Below are 25,616 nucleotides of genomic sequence, written 5' to 3'. Positions count from 1 at the left end.
GTACAAAAATTAGCCAGGCGGGTGGTGGGTGCTTTGTAATCCCAGCTGCTTGGAAGGCTGAGGCATGAGAATCGCTTGAACCCGGTGGGCAGAGATTGCAGTGAGCCAAGATCACGCCACTACACTCCACCCTGGGCGATAGAGTGAGACTTAGTCTCAAAAACAAAAAACAAAACAAAACAAAACAAAAAAACATAACATCTTGCCCCTGACTTGGCGTGACCCTATGAGGATGCCCCCAGTACATGGATCTCGAGGGAAGAAGCAGATTCACCTGCTGTCTACCAGCCACTGACTGATTTTTGGGTGGTCTGGCAGGTACATGTGGCTCAGCAGCCTTGGCTAGACAGCAGAGTTTGCCATTTTTCAAAATCTTCACTTTGGAAGAAGAAATAAAGGTGGCAGTCCACTTGAAAGCCCTGTCTTTGAAAACTCACTTTTTAACCCATGGTTTCTTGCCAAACCAATATTTGGGATATGGTGTTATGCAGTGTTTTGTTCTGCTGTGGATGTTACTGGTTTACTTAACAGTAGAAATAGCTCTGTGAATTAGGTCTTGACAAGTAAAAACCTTTTCCACTGGCCTTTACTGGTGTTGGGTATGTATGTGCTATTTTTTTTTCTTTTGAGACAGAGTCTCACCCTGTCGCCCAGGCTGAAGTGCAGTGGCCTTAACCTCCTGGGCTCAAGCAATTCCCATCCCATCCTATCCCATCCCCACCCCACCCGGCCTCAGCCTTCTGAGTAGCTGGGACTACAGGCACACAACACCACACCTGGCTAATTTTTGTACTTTTTGTAGAGACAGGGTTTCGCCATGTTGCCCAGGCTGGTCTCCAACTCCTAGGCTCAACCAGTCTTCCCACCTTGGCCTCCCAGAGTGCTGGGATTGCAGGCTATGTGTGCTTTGAAAGTGACAAATGTAAATATCTCTAGATGTTCTACCTGACATTATCTCCTGTAAGACTAGAATGTGACCACATTTTCAGCTCAGAAGACACCAACAGGACGTTGAGGCAAATTCACACGCTGAAAAAGCAGCCATACACTGTTGAAATCAGAATGTGGCAGACTTCCAACTGGAGAAGGAGGATTTGTGAGTTCCCATATTAGTATTAAATGCAAAAATCTTTGTTCATGCAACATTAAGGTTACAAATGTTCACAGGCCAAAATCGGGAAATAGCAGAAAATAAGATTCTCATGGTGACATCTGTTCTCCACTCTAGTACACGTTCCGTAAAACAGTGTATGGTTGAAGACCGATTAGTCTGCAAAGCCTTTGGTATGTAGTGTGATTAAGAACCTGAACCTCAGCATTTGGGGAAGCAGGGGGATGAGGTGAAGAGGGAGCTGAGCTGAGACTGACTTCCCCCCTAGTCAGAATTTCGCTGGAGGACCTTAGGCAAGCAATTAGCTTATCCACATCTCAAGTTCTCTATGAACTAGAAGTAATACTATGCCTTCTTCCAGTTCTCCCTAATTCACCAAAGATGAGGCAAAGATTCTGCTGAGGGAAGGTCTCCAAAGACCTTTTGAGGTTGAACTTTTAACATCAAAGTTAGAGGTAACAGCTTTCTGTTATGGGGTAGGAAAGTGTGATGGTTAATACTGAGTGTCAACTTGATTGGATTGAAGGATGCAAAGTATTGATCCTGGGTGTGCCTGTGTGTGTGTTGCCAAGGAGATTAACATTTGAGTCAGTGGGCTGGGGAAGGCAGACCCACCCTTAATCTGGTGGGTACAGTCTAATCAGCTGCCAGCAAATATAAAGCAGGCAGAAAAACATGAAAAGGCAAGACCAGCCTAGCCTCCCAGCCTACATCTTTCTCCCATGCTGGATGCTTCCTGCCCTTGAACATCAGACTCCAGGTTCTTCAGTTTTGAGACTCAGACTGGCTCTCCTTGGTCCTCAAGCTTGCAGACAGCCTATTGTGGACCTTGTGATAGTGTAAGTTAAAACTTAATAAACTCCTCTTTATATATATATGTGTATATATATACACACATATACATATACATATATGTATGTGTATATATACGTATACGCGTATATACATATATACGTATATATACGTATACACGTATACATGTATATACATATATATGTGTATATGTATATATGTATATATCTCCTATTAGTTCTGTCACTCTAGGGAACCCTAATAGAGAAAGGGTGCAGTGTGCACAGGCTGGGACTTCTCAACCTTGTCTATGTGGAAGTTATTGACATTAAATTACATATGTCATGCATCCACGCATGTTTTCTCTTGCCTATAGCTAGTGGAATTTTAAACAAATCCACAAATATTTATTGTCTATTATATTTAAGATCTATGTAATGAAAGAGGGTAGGAGAGACACTTTCAAAGGTGGCCAAGTCATAATGTATGAGAAAAATCAACACACAAACAACCTACAGTAATACAGGGCACATAACTAGAATGTATTGCATTTCCACGCAGGAGTAAAGTAGTCCTGCCATATTTTGCAGTTTATTATTTGATCTTTCTCTAGTTTTATTTGTAGCCAAAATTTTACATTGATTTTTTTATTTAATTTATTTGAATTCCTTTTCAATTTGAAAATTGAAATGGAAGGAAGACATCTTTTTTAAATATAGGCTACTTCTTTTACTCAACTACTTTGGAGTTGAATTATTGAATATTATCTGTTACTTAAAAATATCCCAAGCCAGGAGCAGTGGCTCAGACCTGTAATCCCAGCACTTTGGGAGGCGAAGACGGACAGATTGCTTGAGCCCAGGAATTCGAGGCGGCAGTGAGCTATGACCATGCCACTGCACTCTAGCCTGGGTGACAAAGTGAGACCCTGTCTCTTAAAAAAAAAAAAAAAAATTTATATATCTATTCTTAGGCTGTTGGATATATATATTTCTGGTTTGTGAGCCAAAAGTCCATTTCTCAATCCTGAAATGACAAATAGAAGTAGCTTAGATTTTTCATTTATTTATATTGACAGTAGTAATGCCATTTCTTTTTTTTCTTTTTTTTTCTTATGACAACTGAAAACAATAGGATGCCCTGACTTTCATATACAAATTCAGTAGTTCAAACTCTTTGTCAATAGGAGTAGGAGTAAATTTGCATCAGACCTTCTACGCTCTTAACTCCATTCCATTCCATTCTTCAACAGGAACATTGTGTTCACAGCAGCTAATGAGGTTGTATTTTGATCTGAGGCCATGAAATGCAGCAGCACTTGCCACCTAGGAAAGAGAAACATTTAACACATGGTATTGGCCTCCTTAGCACCAGGTCCAAAACGAGGTCACCATCTCATAGAAATCTTGAGGCCAGAAGCTCAGCCTCAAGGCTATCAGCCTTTATCTACTTTGTCACAGAAAGCAGAGGTTTTTGCAAAGAGGAATGACACATCCCATGGACACAGCTAGAGTTGTGTGCAGTATAAGGAAAGCTGTAGAGTACATACGCTTCCTAGTTGGGCATCCTAGGTTTAATCCTGGCTGTCCCTCTTACCAGCTATGTAAGAACAAACTGATTTCTTAATTAATTCTGTGCCTTGATTTGTCTCATCTATAAAATGAGGATAATAATGAGACCAACCTTAATCTTTTGTTAAGATAATTAAATGAAATTATGTAAGTAAAACCTGTAGCCTTAGCACAGTGCCCAGAGTAAAATCAGTGCTAAATAAATCTTAGCTATTCGTATGTGTAATTCCTCTTCCAGCTATACCTAAATCCAAAGTTTTCTTAACCATTAAAGAAAGTATGTGTGTATTCAAATTACTGAGAATGATATAATAGAGATGGCCTACTTCATTTATATAAAAATAAAATATTTGCCAACTATGCTACTTATTATTACTGGTAACTAATTATCAGTGCTGCCAATCATTATGACATAAGTTCATAGGAAAATACTAATAATCCCTTTCCTCCTCTCCTAGCTAACAAAGTGCTATGGTCTAAATGTTTGTGTCCCCCCATTTCAATTCATACATTAAAATCCTCACCCCTAAAGTGATGCTATGTAGAAGATGGAGCCTTTGGGAAGTACTTAGGTCTTGGGAGTGGAGCCCTCATGACTAGGATTAGTGCCCCTGTAAAAGAGGCCCTTATAAAAGACCTCTTGCCTCTTCTGCCATGTGAGGGTGGAGTGAGAAAGATGGCTGTCTGTGAGGAAGCAGGGCCTCCCCAGACACTGAATCTGCCAGTGCCTTGATCTTGGACTTCTCGGCCTCCAGAATTGTGAGAAAAATATTTCTGTGGTTTATAAGCCATCCAGTGTTTTGTTATAGCAGCCTGAATGAACTAAGACACACGGTATTTCCCAGTCCTGTGTCTATGATTCCCCGCCTGAGGAAAAATGATTACATAAACCAACAAACCGAAACTCCCATCATATAAAAACATGTAACTGCCTAATCAAATAGGTAGGATTTCTGGATGAAGGAGAAAAAATATTTGTGACCACTGTTGCCCTAAAATGTTAAATCTGCCATCAACTAACAAAAATGTTGCAGTGTGCTAAAACCCAAGGTCAGGAGACAGGCAAAGTAGAATAGTTATATTTTCTGTTAATACAGAATGCAATAGGTTAGGAGCAGAGAAAGAGGAAGACTGAAAATTTGAAACTGGAGGTAGTCACACAAGAATATTGCAGTGTCTGGGAGCTGATAAGGGCTTTAAGGAAATTTAGAAATCTTTAAAGGAATGGTTGATATGCTCAAGACTTGTCCATAAGAAAAGAAGACTAGAATAATTGAGAATACCAGTGGATTCCAATCTTAGTGAAGAGAACTGCAGAATCCCTAGAGGCTTACTTGAATAATATCTGGAAATGACTGTGACTTGAATTTTAAAACGAAATACACTCAGTATTCTAAAAACTCTATAGGTGTGATGCATAGCACATTGCAACATTTCAGGAGTAAATTAACATTAAAATTTTAGTATTTTAGAAAGTCTGGATTTACTTTCTAAACTCAGAGTATTTCTAGAATATTAGAGTATTTTAGAATCGTTAAATTTTTAATTATAGCGATCTATTCTTTTCATTTAGTTTATTCCTTTCCTCACTTATTCAGTAAGTATTAATATATATTGAAAACCTAGTTCAACAACAAACAAGAGAAAAGAGGAAATTCTTATATTTGCCCAAACAATGATAATGTTTTTCCTCAAGGTGTTCTCATATGTGCCCATACTTTATAGTAAATTATAGAAGATAACTTTTGGATTTAAAGATTTGCTATCACCTAATACAGTCTTTAGGTAGCTCTGCACTTGAATGCCTGTTATTTTTCTTCACTGGGAAAAGTTGAAAGAACAGACTATAAGGGTCTCATTCTGGAACAAGTGAAAGCTGACCTGCAATAAGTTTTATGATTAAAATGTACATAATTGGTGTTCAGATTTTTCATATGCAGCAACTCACCAGATGTAAAGATGTAAAGAAGAGGCCAAAGAGGAGTTGGGTAACAGAAAAGAGGCAGAGCCTCCAAATTCCACCATTCTCTCTCCAGGCAGGCCCTGAGGGAAGCACTTAGGTTGCCTCAATAAAGTTCTCTTTAGATTTATGTGATCACGGATGCTTCTTCTTTATGGTTGGTGAATTTACAGCAGAACAAATCGAGATTGTAACAGACAGAAGATCTGTCTCTGGTGAAATAAATTAGAACCATTAGATTTTCCTCTTTGGTCTTCTAGTATAATGTAATAAATGGTTGAGAGTATGGGCTTTGTAGTCAGACAGATTTGGGTTTGGGAAAGGCTATCACTTACCAGCTAGGTGACCTTGAGTTCAGCCACCCTGAGCCTGATACTGTTTTTGCTTTTGTTTTGTTGTGTTGTAAAATAAGAATGATAATAATAGTGTCTAATACATAGTGCTGCTATAAGGTTAAATATTAAATATGTGTATAAAATGCATCATATAGTGACTAACGCAGTGGTCAGTCCTCCATAAATATAAGCTATTGTTTTAATTATGTACAATTATGTACTGTCTTCTTAATATACTTTTAACAAACTCTGATATTGTTTTGCATAATGGAGATAAACTGCAAAAATTGGATGAAACTGTTTATACACTTTAAGTCTTTATCTGTTGGAATCATGTTCAGCTTAACCACAGAGACTTAACCAATTACGGATCTGTTTTTCCCCCATAATAAAGAATTCAGAAATAGGCAATATAAGGCTGGTATAGCTGTTTGAGGAAAATATCGAGGACCCACCATTTAATTTTCTGCTCCTCCACCCTTATCGATGGCTTTCATCTTTGTGATTGAAAGAGAGCTGCGGTACCTCCAGAAAGCCAAGAAGGAGGAGGCAGACTGAAGGGCAAAAGTCTTTATAGGAACTACCACCTATATCTCATTGTCTAGAACTATGTTTCATGACCAGCCTCTAATAGCAGTGGAAGCTAGTAAGGAACGTATGTTTTTAACTGGGCACATTGCCACCCGGAAACAAAACAAAAACCCACATAGTTCTGTTAGACATTGAGTAAATAAACATCAGTTTCTGCCACAAAGCCAAACAAGCAAAAAAGACATAATTTTCAGGCCTGACTACTTTTCTAACAAAGATTTATAAATGGCCTCAACATTGGGACATTCTGAGGGCCCATTGCTAAGACCTTAAATCTTACCATCATCATTAAGAAGAGAAGTGGTCACTGGTCTGTGTAATGGGCAAGATAATAACCAGGTCCTGTAGACATGATTCCTGAATCAATATTGTCAGTTTGCTTCCATGTTGTAATATAAAATTAGGTTGCTGTTCAGTACAACAGTCCTGATCTTGGTGATGTGATTATATCATTTATTCAATAAGGTTTTATAGAGGATCCCACTAATCTTGGAAGTACAAGTACAGGGAAAACATAGAAGCAACATCCAACTTTTCATACATGGATTTTGTAAAGGATTAAGTTATATAGTTTTTTAAAAAATAAATATTGTTATAATGGCAGCCATCAATTGGCCTAGATTCTGGCAGTGACTATCTACATTTGGAGGCTTAGAGAAGGTCCCTATGGTGCTCAAGTTCTATGTGATCAGCCTCACTGGAATTAGGGGCACCTAGTACTAGCCATTTCTGTTACCCAAGGAATCAAGGTCCAGTTTTCTACTATTGATTTAATATGACCTGCATAAAGAACCAGATATAGAAAACACAGTTCTTTACGATAAAAATCAATCAGTAAGTATTTTTTAAGCTGTTACCTAGCACTAAGCAAAAAAAAATGGTTACCCAGTTTTCCTGGGATGATTTTTCAGAAGCAGCTGTTTACTAAGCAGTTAGCATTGATTTCATATGGCTTAAAGGAGCAGGCAGACTGTGGGTCTGTCTCTGCTCTCCCAGAGTCACTAGGCAGGTTACCTGGGGTCATTACTCAGTTTCTCTAGGCCTCAGTTTTCTTATATGTAAAACAGCAACTTTGAAAAAAATGATTGTTAAGATTCCTCCTTGATCTTGGGTTTGGGGCAGGATGGAGATTTAATTACTGTGGAAACGGTTACTTGACCCCGTGCAAGATGTGGGGTGCCCTGGGGTCTGAGAAGTCCTGGAGTGTCAGGCTTCATTTTTGTCCTCCTTTTGAAGGAGTTGGATTGGAAGTATCAGAGTCCTCTACTTGATCTAATGCTCTGTCAAACAGAGTTTGATAGAACTGTCACTTGAATTCTATCAGATGGGTTTAATTAATAAAAATTTTTGGAGACATGCTTGACGGGTTTCATCTTCCCAGGGCCTGTGCATGGACTCTCTGAAAGTAGTAACGCAAAATTCTACTTTACTAAGTTTGTTAAGCGTTGAAGATTGAAATGAGCCTAAAGAAGATCAAGGCTGTTAACTCTTACATCTAAGAAGAATCTCCACCCAGTGTTTCTAACTGAGCACAGATCGACAAAAACTATTTCTTTTTTTTTTTTTTTTTTGAGACGGAGTCTCACTCTGTCACCCGGGCTGGAGTGCAATGGCGCGGTCTCAGCTCTCTGCAATCTCTACCTCTGGGTTCAAGCAATTCTCCTGCCTCAGCCTCCCGAGTAGCTGGGACTACAGGTGCACGCCACCACACTCAGCTAATTTGTGTATTTTTAGTAGAGATGGGGTGTCACTATGTTGGCCAGGCTGTTCTCGAACTCCTGAACTTGTGATCCACACGCCTCAGCCTCCCAAAGTGCCGGGATTACAGGCCTGAGCCACTGCGCCTGGCCGACAAAAACTATTTCTCAATTCTTTTATCTTAGCAGTTCATTGAGGTAACACCTTGGCCAGCAGAAATCTTATATTTTGGGTGAGTGTAATGGTCCTTAAAGGGGAAGTTGGTTCCACCAAAACCTGCAGAGAGGTGGTCATAGGGAGCCTAGTAAGTCTGTTAGGACTGGCATGAGCAACACTTCTGGCATCTTGTGCAGGGTCACTAGTAGTAAATGAAATGATGGGACAGGTCACCAGTGCCAGCCATCTGCATTGTGGCTGCTGTTCCAGTACAGCGGTGACACTGCAAGATAGATCCTCTGAGCTGGAAATTCTAAAACGGTAGATGTTGGCAAGTAACCCTAAATTGAAATGACTCTGAAAAAATTAAAAAGGGATACAGACGAGCTGCAAGCACTGGAACAAAGATATTAACCCCCAAAGAGTCATAACCACAGCTGACTCTTAGCTTCACAAGCAGCCCTCAGAAGGTGGTAGCTTGTTTTAAGCAGAGGCCATGCAGAACCCATGAAACCAAAGGACAGAGCCAGTAGGGCTGGAGTCTGACCAGAAAGTTCCATGCCCTCTGCTTTCTGCCTGGAAAATGACCTGGTGGGTTTTAACCTATCCAAGACTACAGAGGATTTCAGAATTTCAGTTTGAGGTATGCCTCAAAACATTCCAGCCTTGATCATGAAAGAAAGAAGTGATCAAAATACCACATGTCACAATGGAAAACCCAAGCGGCCCCAGAGCCTCTTCTTCAGTAATGAGATTTAGTTGATCTGAACAGTTATTTATGCATTGAGGTCATATTTTGGCCAGTCTTTTGCTTACAGCTGTCGCCAAATAAAGCCTTCTGTCTTAGCATTTCTTTTACCAAAATCAGGTTGAGAGATGGTTCTTTGAGAGGACTGTTTTGTCAGGGAATACAGGGATCTTTTCATACAGTAAAATGTGCCCACAAAGCCAAACAATACACCAAATATAGGGTCAAATTATGTTAAAATTGAAAGGAAACAAATTAAAGTCTTTTCCTTTGTCCCTGTTGTTTTTTGAGGTTTTGCTTATTTGTTTGTTTGTTTAATTTTACCAAAAATGCTCCCCAAATGGCAATGAAAGGTTCAAGGGAACTTTCTTCAGTAATACCATGTTTACCTCAGAGAGGATTGGCTGTTAGGACTTCCTAGTTGATCTTCCTCTTGTTCCTTCTTTATTCTGAGTTTTGACATATTACAGTTTCTAACATCTCTGTGCCTGGAAATATTCTAGGCTTATACTTTTAATATCAGAAATGGAGAAAAGTGCTAGTGTCTGTGGATTGTTGCTAAATCTGCACATGTCCATGTGTAACCAAGAGTATTAAACTCAGAGCCAAAGAACAGGAAGAGAAGAAAAATCCCTCCTTTGTTTGCTTGTAGACTTTGGCATTGATTTCATGTGGCTTGGAAGAGCTTGAATGACACCGTGGGTCTGTCTCTGCTCTCCCAGAGTCACTAGCCAGGTTACCTGGGGTAATTACTTAGGTTCTCTTGGCCTCAGTTCCCTTATATATAAAACAGAAAACATTGAACAAGATGATCGTTCAGGTTCCTCCTTGAACTAAGATTTGGGGCAGGATAGAGACTTAGTTACTGTGGAAACTGTTGCCCAACCTTGTGCAAGTTGTGGGTTACTCTGGGGTAGGAGAGGTCCTGGAATATAATGCTTCATTTTTATCCTCCTGAAAATGAACAAATTGGATCTGAAGATAACTGAGTGCTCTACTTGATAATAATGTATTGTCAAGCAGATTTTGATAGAACTCCCTCCTGAATTCTACCGAATGGGTTTAATTAAGGAAAGTTTTTAGAGACATGCTGGATGGGTTTCATCTTCCCAGGACCTACGCATGAAATGAGACATGTCCCCTTGAATAACTAGGTTATAAGAAGCATAGTTTGCTCTATTGTATTTTGGCCAACTAGTCCTCATCATTATGGATGATAGGCCTCAGTTCACCATTAACAGGAAGTTTTGGGATTGCTAAGATGAGATCGTTCTCCTTACACTGTGTTCCTATTTTTCTAGCCGTACTATAAGGACAAAAGTGCTTAATCCTACACACCTATTTGCTTCATTTAAAACAAAAACCTACATAAGGAAGAGGAAAAGCCCAAATGACATTCAAGGCAAACATCATAGGTGAAAAAGTAGAGAAAAAACATCTGATCACATAATACCGAGTAGCCAGGAATTTCTGGAAGCAATTTATGGTTATCCCAGGGATCAGAATATAAAAGTGTGAAACGAAATAAAATGCTTTATAAGAGACAAAATCCTATGAGACTCTGTACAAAAAAAGAGGTTGCCATTAGACAAGTATTTCTAAAAGAAATGAAGAGAATCTTAAGTATACATTCAAGCTACGTAAAATAATGAAACAAATGCTAAGGGATATGGGAATCAAGATGAAGAACAGCAAAAATTTAAAAATAGTACCCATATTCCAAGCTGTTTTGTGACTTTGGAACTAACTTAAAAGCAATTATTGATATGTGCACTTTTCTGTTACATATATTATGCTGCATAAAAAGTTTTTTTAAAGGAAATTCCTGAGTAATCTAAAAGAAGCTTTTAAGGTTTTTCTTTCCTAACAGAAGAAGATAATTAAGATGGAAATGTGTTCAGCTGGCTGTACACTTGTTGCTGTTGATAATGAATATGGAGAGTTCTTCACCGGATGGGGGATTTTTGTGAATTAAAGCCTGTCAAAAGGTGGAACCTAATGTTCAAAGTCCTAAGACCAAGAGGAACCATAGGAGGAGCCTTCAGTTAAGAATGTTATAAGTAATAGAAAACCCAACCAACGGTGGCTAAAACAAACTGAGACTTATTTACCTCACAAAACAAGAAGTCCAAAAGTGGGTGGTTGCTGGCATTCATTCAACTACTGAGAAATGCCACAGAGGACTGTATTACTCAGTTCCTGCAGTGCTATCAAGAAATACGAGAGACTGGGTAATTTACAATGAAAGGGGTTTAATTGGCTCACAGTTCCATAGGCTGTACAGGAAGCATGATGCTGGCATCTGCTTGGCTTCTGGGGAGGCCTCAGGAAACTTTCCATCACAGTGGAAGGTGAAGGGGAAGCAGGCACATGTTACATGGCCAGAGCAGTAGGAATAGAGAAGGGGAAGGTGCTGCACACTTTTAAACAACCACATCTCGTGAGAACTCACTATCATGAGAACAGCACCAGAGAGACTGTGCTAAATCATTCATGAGAACTCCACCCCCATGATCCAATCACCTCCCACCAGGCCCCACCTCCAATACTGGGAATTACAATTTGACATGAGATTTGGGCAGGGACACAGAACCAAACCATATCAAGGACCTATACTTTTCCCATCTTTCTGTTTCTCCATCCTTGGCAGTTGGCTTTTGTCTTCATGCCTTATATTCACAAAATGGCTGCCAGAGTCCCAGCCATTTCTTCTGTGATCAAGGCTGGAAAAGAGAAGGGGTCAATACCAGCCATATCCTTCATTTTAACAGAAAAGCAAAAGCCTTCTCAGAACTTTGGCACATGGCTACCCCAGCTGCTTCCATGGCTGGAGAAGGAAGGGGATAAGGAAAGTTGAGAATGACTGTTGGGTTAATTGAAAATAGCAACTGCCAGAGTTCATCATAAAGAGAATCGTCTTGTGGCTTGATGCTATTGGGAAGAGGTAAGAATTTAGAGCCTTTGGGAGTATGGCTCAGGACTGCAAACATGTCCACTAATAGAATCATGAAAGCAGTTAGTGAATTGAGTTAAACAGCAATTCAAAAGGAGGTAGCCTGATTTTTCATTCTGAATTGGACATAGGCCGTAATGAATGCTACTAAATTATTAGTCTTTCCTACTATAAAATAAGAATAATGTCTATTCTCCACCTCACTTGGACCCTTTTATTCAGTCATTCATTTATTCAACAAATATATACTAAGCACCTCTTATGTAGCAAAGATTGTGCTAATGCTGAGGATACACAAATAAATAATGCAGAACCCTTACCCCAGGGGAGGGAGGCCAGGGGACGTGTTGACTGAGCACTGCTTCACGTTGGACTATGCTGGGTGCTTTATATGCAGAATATATATATAGATGGCTTATAGAAGATATGTAAACATAGGAAAAGTGGTACAACGGAAATATTCATAAAAGTGCCCTCAGACAGAGCAGGGGAAATGACTAACTCTACCTTGGGAATTGGGCAGGGCTTCACCGAGGAGATGAAATCTGAGATAGGGCTTCAAATTGAGTCTGAGTTTATTGTACAGAAGTAGTTGGGGGGAGTAGCTTTTGGTGGAGGAACAGTTGATTCAAAAGCAATGACACTTAAAAGGGAATTGTTTGTTCCTGAAAAGTCAAGCAGTCTACTTTGCCAAGCATTCGGGTGGTGGGAGGTGGCCAGAGCCAGGCCATGAAGGACTCAGAAGCCAGAAGTTTGGCCTTGAGGAGCCGTTGGCATACAGAACAAGACATGATGAGATTTGTGCCTCGGAAAGATCATTCTGGAATCTGTGAGGTGAGGGAGGGCTGTTGGAAGGTGTCTGGTAGCAGAGAACCTGTTTTGGAGGCTTTCGCCACAATGTTGGTGAAAGATGATGACACAATTAAGGCAGTGAGGTCTAGAAAGATCTGCATAAGATCAACAGCTTCTGATGACTGATCAGATGTGTTGAAAGAGAGTCGGGGGAGGAATCAAAAAAGATTCCAAAGTTTCTCACATGGCACTTGGGTGGCATCATTCACAGGAGATGCGGGAGAGTGTGGCATTTGCCGAGCCCCATTTCAGCTTCATCTCAGCTCCTGGAAAAAGGAACAGGCCTTTGCTTCAGGTCTTCTGTTGCCACAGTAATACTCCTCCCCCAACTGCCTCTCCCGCCAGGCCCCACCCAGCTGTGATTTCGAGGTCATGTTCTGGGATAAGGTTCCAAATGGCCTGTGGTTGCCTTGTTCCTGTGTGCAAAATGAAAATGGATTGCTGTAGCAAATGCAAACATGAGGTGGGGAGAGCAGCGATCCCTAGACGAGGCTTGGAGTTGGGCACGGGGCTGTGGCTGAGCAGTCATGGGTGCCCCGTGACAACTGCCTGCCTCACTGCGGCTCCAGGGATTCTTCCCACTCAGCTGCAGCACAGCCTCTGTAGCTTTCATCATTTTCTAAGACCAGTGGACGGGATCAGACAGTTCATGATGCTTCAGCTTCTCGAGTACGTGACTGATGCTTGAAGGAATTATTAAGATGCTTATCTATTTTTAATTGCATCTACTTGTTTGGTATTTGACCCAATTCATTCATTCTTGTTGTGAATGTATTAAGAGACCCTGTACCCTCTTGACCTCTCCTCATAATTATTACCGTTATTGTTCTTTGAAGCACTGTTTTGATTATACACTTAAAAGGAGCTACTGATATACTGAAATTCACTGCACAGCTGAAATGCCCACTGCGTGGACTCAAGGACAGCCGTCTAAGAGTAGTTCTTGTCCTCAGAAGTTCAACTCCCTTTTTTTTTACTTCCCTTCACCCACATTTCTGCCCTCTTCCCCTTTAGAGGTTTTTAGTCACACATTTCTACTTTAATAAGAGCAACCCTTCTCCCTGAGGTCCCAAGTGCTATGTTTTAACAAACACAGATAAATCAGTTCATGTGCTTTATCAGTGTTGGGATTGCTGGCAGGTGCCTCACCGCGAACATTATTGCAATTTCACCATCATTTCCCCTCCTCCCCTTTCCAGACATACATTCATATTTGTTTCTTCTTCCCTTAGATTACCCTATCTGGCAAATCATTCCAATGAAAATTGATCCCATTGATTTATCCACATACAGGTGGAAGCCTGTATTTGGGAAGCAGTTTTAAACAAATTGTGTGAAATAAAGTTTTTTCTTCTGATGTTATCTCTGACCCGTGTTGTGAGCATTTTCTTTTTTTTTTTTTGAGACAGTGTCTTGCTCTGTTGCCCAGGCTGGAGTGCAGTGGCACAATCACGGCTCACTGCAACCTCCGCCTCCCGGGTTCATGCCATTCTCCTGCCTCAGCCTCCTGAGTAGCTGGGATTTCAGGCGCCCGCCACCACGCCCGGCTAAATTTTTGTATTTTTAGTAGAGACGGGGTTTCACTGTGTTAGCCAGGATGGTCTTGATCTCCTGACCTTGTGATCCGCCCACCTCGGCCTCTCAAAGTGCTGGGATTACAGGCTTGAGCCACCGCGCCCAGCATGAGCATTTTCATCTGTGTGGATTAGGAGAAGTTCTTACCACCATTCAGTTATCACCACATGGTGTCCAGTTCTATAATGCAGTACTGGGCTTTAAGGAGATTTGCAATGATTTACTGAGGTAAAAGACAAGATGTTAACTTAGTGTATCTTTTGTCTTGGTCTTCAAAGTGAGGTGAAAGGCCTATCAGTGGCCCATTCAAATGTCCTTTTAGAAGTTTCTCCTTCTCTCTTTCTGGTGTTCTCTGTCACCTATTTTATGACATTATCATAGAAGGAATGTTTGTATAATCTGGTACAGTTCCATAAGAAGAAACATGGATTAGAAAATTAAAGGTAATCCTAGGGATAAGAATGAGAAAATAAAAACTCTTTAAGACGATTAGAGAATGTATTAAAGTCCCTTTATTTCATTCATGGTTATGAGTTATGGGTAGATAACTTGTGGCACTCACTGTTTTCCCAAATATGAGACCTTTGGGGGAAATTCTGGTTCATTCTTGCATTAGGGAATTTTCTGTGGCACAGTGTGCGGTAGTTGTCACTGATTCTACTTAGCACAAATTCCTCATTAAGGATTTTGCACAAACTGGAATGAAGAGCAAAGCTTTCTTCTTAAAGAGAATGAAAGCATATTTCCTTTCAAGGGATAGAACCATTTATTTTCACATCAGAGTCTGAGATTTACAATTCTTTTTTGTTTTGTTTTGTTTTGTTTTTGAGACAGCGTCTCACTCTGTCACCCAGGCTGGAGTGCAGTGGCGTGATCTCAGCTCACTGCAACCTCCGCCTCCCAGCTTCAAGCGATTCTCGTGCCTCAGCCTCTGAAGTAGCTGGGATTACAGATACCCGCCACCATGCCCAGCTAATCTTTGTATTTTTAGTAGATACAAGGTTTCACCATGTTGGCCAGGCTGGTCTTGAACTTCTGAGCTCAAGTGATCTACTCGCCTCGGCCTCCCAAAGTGCTGGGATTACAGGTGTGAGTGACCAAGCCCAGCCTACAATTTTTTATTTACTGCCTTGTGGCAAGAGCCTACATTTCTGGAATTTTAATGTGCAACTCAGGCAACTCATTCAACAAGTATTGAGTATCTGCTGTATACTGGGCACAGTGCTATCAACTGACTAGAGGGTTAGTTGGCTGGTCTTTAGTGATGAAAGAGAGAAAATACTGAAGAATTGACAGGGGTCGGAATCCACTTGCCACCGCAGCTTTCAAGAACGGCCTTCTTAGAGACAGGAAATGAGCAGGATAACCAGTTATGGAGACTCATTTGCAATTACTAGCCACATTCTTCAGAGAGAAGGCTCTGCTGAAATCCTGAATGTTGACTAACAGAAAATGTATTCTTGTTGCCTTATTTCTCATGATGCTTTGTTCTTTTGACCCAGAAACAGAAAAGATAGTCCTAGAGGCAGGAAATGGATTACCATCCTGGAAATTCAATGACCAGCTTTTTCCTTGTGACGTGTGTGGGAAAGTGTTTGGCCGACAGCAGACATTGTCCCGACACCTCTCGCTGCACACAGGTGAGTGAGTAGGGCCTGGGCTGTCAGCCCACTATGCTCCATCACCAACTTCTTTACTCTCCAGAAGCTGAGTTTCTCTAAGAGAGGCATTACAGGAAGTGCTGGGAATGGCTGACCTTTTCAAGCCATTTTCTCTGGCATATTTAAAGAAGACCTTGGAAAGGCTTTGTTATTTGTATTGAAAGGGTTCATTGAGTTCCAAGTAGGACCGATGAGAAAATATACACAATTTAGGTTTATTCAGGTAAAATTCCTAAACTCTGTTAAAAAAATGTATTGAGCTCATCTTGAAAGTGCAGGACAGGGGGACACACTCCATCTTACTGGTTTTATCTTATTGTGGTGGGTGGGAGCAGCCGGGGAAAAGGCACCTTGGTGGAGAAACAGCTTCTGCCTTTATTTACGTATAATTGTGGAGAAATATGGTTGGTTCTGAGAGTTGGGAAAGGGAAGGAAACCAAGTTAACAAGGAGCAATAAATAGTAACTTAGTCCACACAGCAAAAATAATTGAAGATAAAAAGACATATGGTAAAATCAGTAGTAAACATAAAGCAAGATGGAAATAATAAAATCAAACATTTCCATTTTTACATTGAAATCAGGTTTTTAAATAATCCAGATATATCTTATTTACAGGGAACACAAAAACAAAATGATAAAGAAAAGTTCAAAATAAAGGTTTCGTACAACACACAAAATTTAAAAAGCAAGACAGGAAGTATTAATAGGACAAGACTAATTTTGTCTTTTTTTTCCCCGCAAGACAGGGTCTCACTCTGTCACCCAGACTGGAGTGCAGTGGCTGCATCCCGGCTCACTGCAACCTCTGCCTCCCGGGTTCAAGTGATCCTTCCATCTCAGCTTTCTGAGTAGCTGGGACTACAGGTGCACGCTGCCACTATGCCCAGCTAATTTTTTTTAAAAAAAGGTTTTTGTTGCCGGGCACGGTAGCTCACGCCTATAATCCCAGCACCTTGGGAGGCCAAGGCAGGTGGATCACCTGAGGTCAGGAGTTCGAGACCAGCCTGGCCAAAGTGGTGAAACCCCACCTCTACTAAAAATACAAAAATTAGCCGGGCGTGGTGGCACATGCTTGTAATCCCAGCTACTCAGGAGGCTGAGGCAGGAGAATTGTTTGAACCCAGGAGGTGGAACTTGCAGTGAGCCAAGATTGCGCCACTGCACTCCAGCCTGAGTGACAAGAGCAAAATTCAGTCTCAAAAAAAACAAAAAGTTTTTTGTAGAAATGGGGTTTCACCATGCTGCCCAGACTGGTGTCTTTTCTTTTTATATTTTAAATATTTTTAATTTTAAATTCAACTAAAGACAAAATTTAGGAAAACTTTAACATGTTCAAAAAAGTGGAGTTTTATAAGGTCACATTCTCTGAGCATACTTAAATGAAATTTTAAATAAGTAAGGGTCAATAAAATGTCCTGCCTAATTGGACCAAAGAAAAAGGGAGAAAATAAAAATTCAAATAACAGACATCTAAAAGGAATGAAACAGAGAACACTTCATACATAAACCTGGAGCAAACAGCAAGAGCTGTAGTTAGAGGAAAATTTATAGAGGTAAACATTTTAATTAGAGAAAGACAAAAATAAAGGAACTTAACGGTCATCTTAAGGAATTGATAAAACAACAAAGTCTAGAAAGAAGATGGCCATAAAATAGATAAATCCTGTTAAGCCTGATTAAGAAAATGAAGCAAAAATACTCAAAGTTAGGAATGGAAAAGGAAGCCTAATCATCAGTGTGGAAGGTGTTAAAGAATTATTGGAGAATAATGAAGCTCTAAGAAAAAAAGCTGAACACTTAGATGACATAGATCATTTAAACAGAATGACTAAAATTGACCCAAAGTGGGGAGGGAACTTGAATCAGTCAGTTCCCAAAGGGAAATTTGGAAAAATTATGAAGGACATACCGTTAATAAAGGCATCAGGTCCAGAAATTTTCCCTGGTGAGTTCTTTCTAACCTTTTGAGAAGAGGAAATTCCAACGTTATTAAACCTTTCCAAATGATAGAAAAAGATTTAAAAAGCTCCACAGTTTCACTTTATGGAGGATGCATAACCTTAATAACAAAACTTAACAACCTCACTTATTCATACAAACGCAAAACTTCTAAAGAAAGGACACATTTTATCTGGATGGTGGGGCTCCTCCCCTGACCCTTCTGAGCCCAGATGCAAGCCCTTCAAGATGTTGGGGACCACCTATAATAATAATGGTCTCATATTTTGTAGAGAAGAACTTTTTCCCATGTTCTTCTCTGTGAACTAAAGAAGACAGGTATTTCCTTTAAGCCAGGCACAGTAATACCAAGTAAGCATTAAGGATAGAACACCGGAGTTGTTCTTTCCTTCATCTTCTGCTATTACCTTTATCTGTGTGATGAAAGCAAAGCCTGCTCCTTTTACTTTAATTTGCTTGATTAATCAAACGAATTCAGAATGCCACTCTGGAAACGATCCTGAAACATTTGTCAGTTTTATGAGAGGGTTTCCATTAAGAAATTAATTGAAAGTCTTTATTTTATTTATGTAAAATGAAATTTCCAATTAAATTATTTCACACAGCATTTTTTCCCCTTAATTTCATTAGTTTTTTTATTTCTTGGCCGACCCAGGCCAGGAGCTTAGGGAAAATGATGAGGCCTCTTTTACGCTGCAGTCCTGCAAATGCTGTGTTTCATTCCCCCTCCCCTGCTCAGCACTCACCCACGACTGACACTTGGGGTATACACACACACACACACACACTTGCTCACTCACAGAATATTCTTTTGTCCTGTATGGGGCTTACCTTATCAGGAAAATGGGCTGTGGGTGTCCAGAAAACAAAAGCAGGTTATCTATTCTGGTTGCCCTGGGACTTTTTTTTTTTCTTTTTTTTTAGAAACAAGGTTTACCTCCGTCACCCAGGTTGGAGTGCAGTGATGTGATCGTGGTTCACTGTAACCCTGACCTCCTGGGCTCAAGCAATCCTCCCACCTCCTCCTCCCAAGTAGCTGGGACTACAGGCACGTGCCACCATGCCTGACTAATTTTTTAAAAAATTTTTGTAGAGACAGAGTCTCGCTGTGATGCCCAGGCTGGTCTCGAGCTCCTGTCCTTAAGTGATCTTTCTGCCTTAGCCTCCCAAACTGCTAGAATTACAGGTGTGAGTCACAGTGCCCAGCCGGAGATTTTCTTTTATGTTTAGAAGTGCCAATACAGGAGTGACCCGCTGGGTAAAGACTTTTAGATACTTACAATTCCAAGGCATTACCATTGTCTCCATCTGAAATGTGACTTGAACCATTCTTTCCTTGATACCTTTAACTGATTCTTGCAAGGTGTTGGGACTTCCTTTTTTGAAAGCGATTTGGACTTTTTCCTGTTCCTTCTCCCCCAGAGGAAAGAAAATACAAATGCCATTTGTGCCCCTATGCTGCTAAGTGCCGTGCAAATCTGAACCAGCACTTGACCGTCCATTCCGTGAAGCTGGTGAGTACAGACACCGAGGACATTGTCAGCGCCGTCACCTCTGAAGGCAGTGACGGGAAGAAACATCCTTATTATTACAGGTGAGTTGCAGATGGAACATGCTAGTCCGCCTTTCTCAGACTCTTGGCTTCAACACTTCCTACCTGTCTGCTGTGGGCATACATCATGAGGCCCCTTTTCTCAGTCATAGCCTGGCCTTTATTTGAGTAATTTCTTTGCTTAGATTGAGCCCTGCAGTTGCACAGACTCCTCCCTTGGCTTGGGTGCCCCGGTAGCATTAATTGAAAGAGAAATGGTCTTAGAGGTGGCTCTCTGGGGTGGAGCTCCAGACAGTGACGGGCTCTGGGGATGATGAATTTTTAGGTCTGTTCAGCTCAGAAGCTCCAACCTTTGTAACTGAGTGTGTTGCTGCTCCCTAAGAATTGTTTAAAAAAAAAAGCTGAGGAAATATAAATCTGAGAACCCCAGAGAACTAGCCCAGAAGGCGTTATGTATTTCCCCATGGTTGTATCACACTTTAGTAAGTGGATTTTATGTTTCATTTCTGTATTCAATCATGAATCAATATTGGTTTGATTGCCATAAAACCCCCAAGTTTCTGGCTGTCTGTCAAATCTTGTCCTAGAAAGATGCCATACTGATTGGTGGAAACTTGCTTTTGCAGGAAATGTCTCTAGCGATGGGTGGCTTCTATCAGAAGTTGTCCCAGATAGAGTAGCCTCTTGCTTGGAGTGCCATACAACAAACTGTATGTGCTTTCATTGCTGCTAGGGAAGGTTTCCAGAGCCAGAGAGAGGCTCCTGGGCTATGAGGTGCTCTCCGAGTTTATCAGTGGACCAGCACCACTAAATACCTTGGCAACGCTACCCCATGTCTCTTTGCCCAAAGGAAATCAATTAGGTGATGTGCAGCATCTGGAGTCCATAGTTTTAAATTAACTTTATGATTATTTAGCATCATTATAACACATATGTGATTGTTACATGATGCTGGCCCTTAGTCTCTTTGGCACAGTGACTACTTTAGAAGCATCCCAGAAAGCAGAAGAATTTTCTAATGCAAAACCTTTTGGTGAAGAGACAAATGTGTTTCAAATTCCAGTTTTCTTGAGTGTACTGTGTATAAATGGACAGCCCACATTTAGAAGTATGTGTCACCCTTTTCTCTCCCCCTCTTTTCTTTTACCCTTTCATGTAGTTGTCACGTGTGTGGATTTGAGACCGAGCTCAATGTCCAGTTTGTCAGCCACATGTCACTCCACGTGGACAAGGAGCAGTGGATGTTTTCGATCTGCTGCACTGCCTGCGACTTCGTCACCATGGAGGAAGCAGAGATAAAGACTCACATTGGCACCAAGCACACAGGTGACCATTCCTGTCTGTCCTTCTCACACTCCTTCTCCATGCCCTGCACCCCAGAGCACCTGCCACCTGGCTGAAGCATCCCCACCACCCTGAGACATTGCCCTTTCCTTCCATGGAAGGAAGGACTTTCCCAAGGCATGAGAGCCACATTTCCCTGTAGTCATAATACTGTTTCCTGGCATGCCTTGTGCCTCACTGCTCTGAAAGACTCCCAAGTTCAGATGTGGTTGAGAGGTGCCGAGCTCTTTGCTTATTGCTCATCCTGATCCTCTTCCTCATCACCATATGTGACAGTCTTTCAATGCCCCAGTCTTACGCCTTTGCACACTGGCTCTCATTTAAGCCCCATAGCAACCCTCTAAGTGAATACTATTGTTATCACACTGTACAGTACAGGTGAAGAAACAGGCTTAACAGAGGTGGGGTATTCCATCCAAGGTCAGCAACTAGGGGTTGCTGTAGTCACTAGTTTCAGTCACTAGTTCAGTAGTCACTAGTTTCAGTGACTACTGAAACTCAGCCCAGAACAGTTTTCATTCCAGAGCTTGCTGTCTGTATCATTGCTGTTTTGACAGCCCGGAGAAACACTTGGCAGAGCTTTGAACCTTTCTGTTTTCCCGTGCCAGGGCACTGCACACCTACTTCTATAGGCTCTGTTCCTCTCCAGTGAAACTGCAGCCCTGACGCTCTCCTTAATGACGCATGGCATGTGTGTTCGCGGCCAAAGAAAACCAGATTCTCCTGAAACAAACCCATCACTGTCTAGGCCATGGCCAAGGCTTCACCAGTGCTCGCCTGCTATTTAAGCTTCTTGCCATTCTGGTTAACTTCTTCCATTTATTGATGTTAACATTCTGACTTCACCATGCAATTATAGTCTCACAAGTGATGGTTACAAATGATACCAGCAAGGAGTCATTAAGTGAGAATGAGGAGGAGCTCCGTCTGCATTTGCAGGGCTTACAAATTAGGAGCTGATGTTGCTGATTGCCAGCCCTGGGTGTTGGGTCAGCCCCTCACATCATCAGCACTTGAAGGATTCGGGAAGGGGAATTTCCCTGACAGTTGTGCTGACGATGTACACGGCAGAGGAGGATCTCTGTGTTTCTCTGGCCACTTTGGCTCAGTGGTGCCAACAGTAATAAAAGCTTGTTTTTGTCTGTAAATTGAGCAGCTATGACTTGGAGGTCTGCAGAGAGCCGTTATGCCGAGTGAGAAGGTGCCATTTTTACAGTCAGTTGTCTGACTGTAACCACATTAGCCTGTGGGCAGCAGGTGAGCTGGGAAACCCATGTTGAAGACAAATTAAATTCAGCATTTCTGGAGTGGCTAATGGAGGAAAAGGCCAAACTCTTTTCCATTACCACTGGCTTTTCAGATAGTCTTTTTTTTCTCCTTTCTGTTAACCTTCATTCTAACCCTCTTTACTCCGAAGTATACCTGAACCCAGAAGAAAACCTTCCTCCCTCCCATCCTCCTCCAAAGCCCCCTCCACACCCATACCACCATAGAAACCATAGAAACCATATGGCTAGGAAGAAGCTGGACTTGTCATCATTTAATTTTCATGAGTGGAAACTTCACAACTAACCAGTGCAAACACATACCTCGTAATTACCACAGGGAATGAAGCAAAGATCTTGTTCTCTCTGATGTAGCAGGGTTCAGGGCTCATTGTCTAGCAGGAAAGAATATTCTTGTTTGTTAGTACAGTCACCCAAGAGTGAAATGCATTAAAGAAGTTTCTTTTTTAATTCAGTAGGAGCCTTTAATGCTGCCGCTCTAAGAATAAGGTTAAAATCTATTTTATAAGCCAGGGCCCTGCAAGCTTTTTTCAAAGGGGCAAATAGTAAATATTTTAGGCTTTCAGGTCATACAGTTTCTGTCACTACTACTCAACTCGGCTGTTGAAACTTGAAAGTAGTCGTAGACAATATGCAAATGAGTGGGCATGGCCGTGTTCCAATAAAACTTTATTTATAAAAACAGGAGGCTCATTTGAGCCCAAGGACTGTAGTTTGCTGACCCCTGTTATAAGCTAATGGTCTCACAGCAAGGGTTTCCTATATTTAGTATAGTTTTGAGATGTTTCAGTTTGACCCAAAATAGATCAGTCTAAATCTGTAAATTAGTAAGTTGGATTATTGCAAAGTTATGATATAAAGCAATATATATGCTATATGACATATAAAGCAATATATATGTTGTATGACATATATAGCAGTATATATTCCCAAGAACAGGGAGCTTATCTAAGTCACTGCTGTATCTCAGCACCTGGAGCAGGCCCTACACAGTACAAGTGGGGAATCAATGTTCCTTCGGTGAATGAATATATTTGTGTGCAAGCTCATCTGTGCACATTTGTGCATGCTAAGTAAGAAAACTACTCAGACGTGGCCCTTGCTTGAACCTTAGAGTCCTAGTGACTTATTTCTGTAATCTATGTGGAAGTTACTTGGCATGGAGGAAAACACACACTGAATTCTCGATCCGGGTTCTAGACCCTATGGTACCATAAGTAGTATTGTGAATGTAGGACCTCAGTTAACTTCTCTGGGCATCCATCTGTTCCCTATATTTTCACATGCGCAGGAGATGCCCTTAGGCCTAAGATTCTCTAATTCTATGAGCCTTGTTCTCTAATTTGATTTTCCTGTCTTAGGAAAAGGCACCTATTATTTCAGTACCTTAGGAAATCTGCCACGCTATCTTGTTACCTAAGTGAAGTTGTGATCTGCAGCATAAGCTCTAATCAACAGCATGCATTTTGTTTAGTCTCCTACAGAACCCATGCTTTGTCACATTTTCTTATGGGTTGCTGTTACTCCAGGCATGCCTGCGAGTGGGATGTTAAAGGGATACCTGAGGGACTGTCCTCTCATTAGGCATTTCCACATAGTGACCCCTCCTCACCTTCTTTCTCCCACTGTCTGGCGTCTTATCCCTGCAGAGAATATCAACAAGGGGAAAATATCCCCTCTGGTGCTTGTGACTTCTTCAATGCAAATTGTGCTGCAATTTCTAAATGTTGCAATAAATGGCATTGAGGAATCTGAAATGGCTATTTGGAAAATACAGCTATCAATACCTCACCTCATATTGACACCAAAATAAATTCCAGATAACTTACAGAATCCCTATTAACAAATCAGCCCTAGAAAAGCCTGAAGAAAATAGAATATTTATCAAGCTTACAGAGCGAGAAGGATTTGTAAAAGCTTAAGTGATAAAATAAAGCACAAAAGAAAACAATCGAGAGATTTGACACATAAAAATTTCTTCAGTTTGCAAAATAACAGAAAAAGAGAAGCAAAACCAAAACCTGTATCTGTAAAAATGTGTTTACAAAAATGACAAAAGCTTAATATATTTACTACATAGAATATTCCTATAAACTATTAAGAAAAATTTTAGGCCTCTAATTGAAGAATTAGCAAAGGATATGAGGACATGAGCAGTCAATTCACAATGAAGGAAATAAAAGCTAACCACTTACCATAAGGAAACACATACAGCCTCACTGACAGTCCAGCTAAAACTCAAGGCTTATTCCACCTGTTAAGTTAGGAGAACATTTGATATTAATACTCACTGTTGCTGGGATGATGCTGGTACTCACATTGCTGTTGCCCTAAAGAGTGGTAAAACTCCTTGGAAACTAATTAAGCTATATATACCAAGAGGCTTAAAATGTAATGCCCTGTGACCCAGTAATCCCATCTCTGGGAATTTATTCATGGGAAAATATTCAATCAGTGAAATATTAATTTTAACTTTAAATTTAATTTTAAGGAACTATTTAAGTAGAATAATCCCCTCCATGGATATAATACAATCATTTAAAACAATGCAAATATTTTCATGAATTTTTTGAGAGCCAACTCTGTACAAATATCTAAAATAGCGTGGGAAAATACAAAGTACTAGTTATCATTATTATTATATTTTATTATATATGTTTTATAATAGGATAATAATATTTTCTATAATGCTTACCATTATCCAGACATTGTTCTTAGTGATTTACATATAAAAACCTATTTAATTATCACAACCACCTTATGAGGTAAGTGCTGATATTATCCCCATTTTATAGATGAGATAACTGAGGCACAAAGTTAAGTATCTTGTTCAAAATAATACAGCTACTAAGTGGTAGAGGTGAGATTCAAACTCACATGTTCTGATCTATTTTTTATTATTATTATTTATTTATTTATTTATTTTGAGACAGGGTCTCACTCTGTTGCTGAGGCTGGAGTGAAGTGGCGCGATCTTGGCTCACTGCAACCTCCACCTCTCAAGTCCAAGCAATTTTCGTGTCTCAGCCCCCTGAGTAGCTGGGATCACAGGCATGGGCCACCACGCCCAGCTTATTTTTTGGTATTTTTAGTAGAGATGGGGTTTTGCCATTTGGCCAGGCTGGTCTCAAACTCCTGGCCTCAGGCAATTCACCCACTTCAGCCTCCCAAAGTGCTGGGATTACAGGCGTGAGCCACAGCACCCAGCCTGGATCTAGAGTCTTTATTCTTAACCTTAATGGAAACAATTTAAAAGTAGAAGAAGTGCTTACTTTGTTAAGAATGAAAAGTACTCTAAAATGTAACAGTGTCTGTATTGAGGAAGCAAGATGATTGGTAATTTTTTTTATGGTTTCAGTTTCCTAATTTGTGCTGTTTAAAATTGTGCAATATTTAGGGGTTTTGTTTTGTTTTCTAAGTTCTCTTCAGCTGGTTGTCCTAATGTGTGAAGTTGCATCACCTGTGCACAG

General features: G+C 40.7%; 2 protein-coding genes across 7 annotated transcripts in view; one reads left to right on the top strand and one right to left on the bottom strand.

The window, feature by feature from the left end:
• Positions 1–25,616, top strand: part of ZNF827 (zinc finger protein 827) — a 175,053-nt gene that overhangs the window by 137,177 nt on the left and 12,260 nt on the right. For all 6 annotated transcript variants that reach the window (XM_024246183.3, XM_054554539.2, XM_054554538.2 and 3 more), the window contains 3 exons: positions 15,845–15,982; positions 19,387–19,558; positions 20,676–20,842. In XM_024246183.3, the coding sequence (XP_024101951.2) occupies positions 15,845–15,982; positions 19,387–19,558; positions 20,676–20,842 (477 nt within the window). The remainder of the gene's footprint in view (positions 1–15,844; positions 15,983–19,386; positions 19,559–20,675; positions 20,843–25,616) is intronic.
• Positions 17,915–25,616, bottom strand: part of C3H4orf51 (chromosome 3 C4orf51 homolog) — a 91,315-nt gene continuing 83,613 nt past the window's right edge. The window contains exons 7-9 of the mRNA XM_054554542.1: positions 24,342–24,400; positions 22,450–22,520; positions 17,915–17,966 (exon numbers count right to left, since the gene is read on the bottom strand). The gene's annotated coding sequence lies outside the window, so the exon portion shown is untranslated. The remainder of the gene's footprint in view (positions 17,967–22,449; positions 22,521–24,341; positions 24,401–25,616) is intronic.

Source organism: Pongo abelii, chromosome 3 (genome assembly GCF_028885655.2).
Source record: "Pongo abelii isolate AG06213 chromosome 3, NHGRI_mPonAbe1-v2.0_pri, whole genome shotgun sequence".
NCBI classification, from domain to species: domain Eukaryota; kingdom Metazoa; phylum Chordata; class Mammalia; order Primates; family Hominidae; genus Pongo; species Pongo abelii.
Note: the sequence above shows the minus strand (reverse complement) of the source record. Positions and strands in the feature narration are given on the sequence as shown.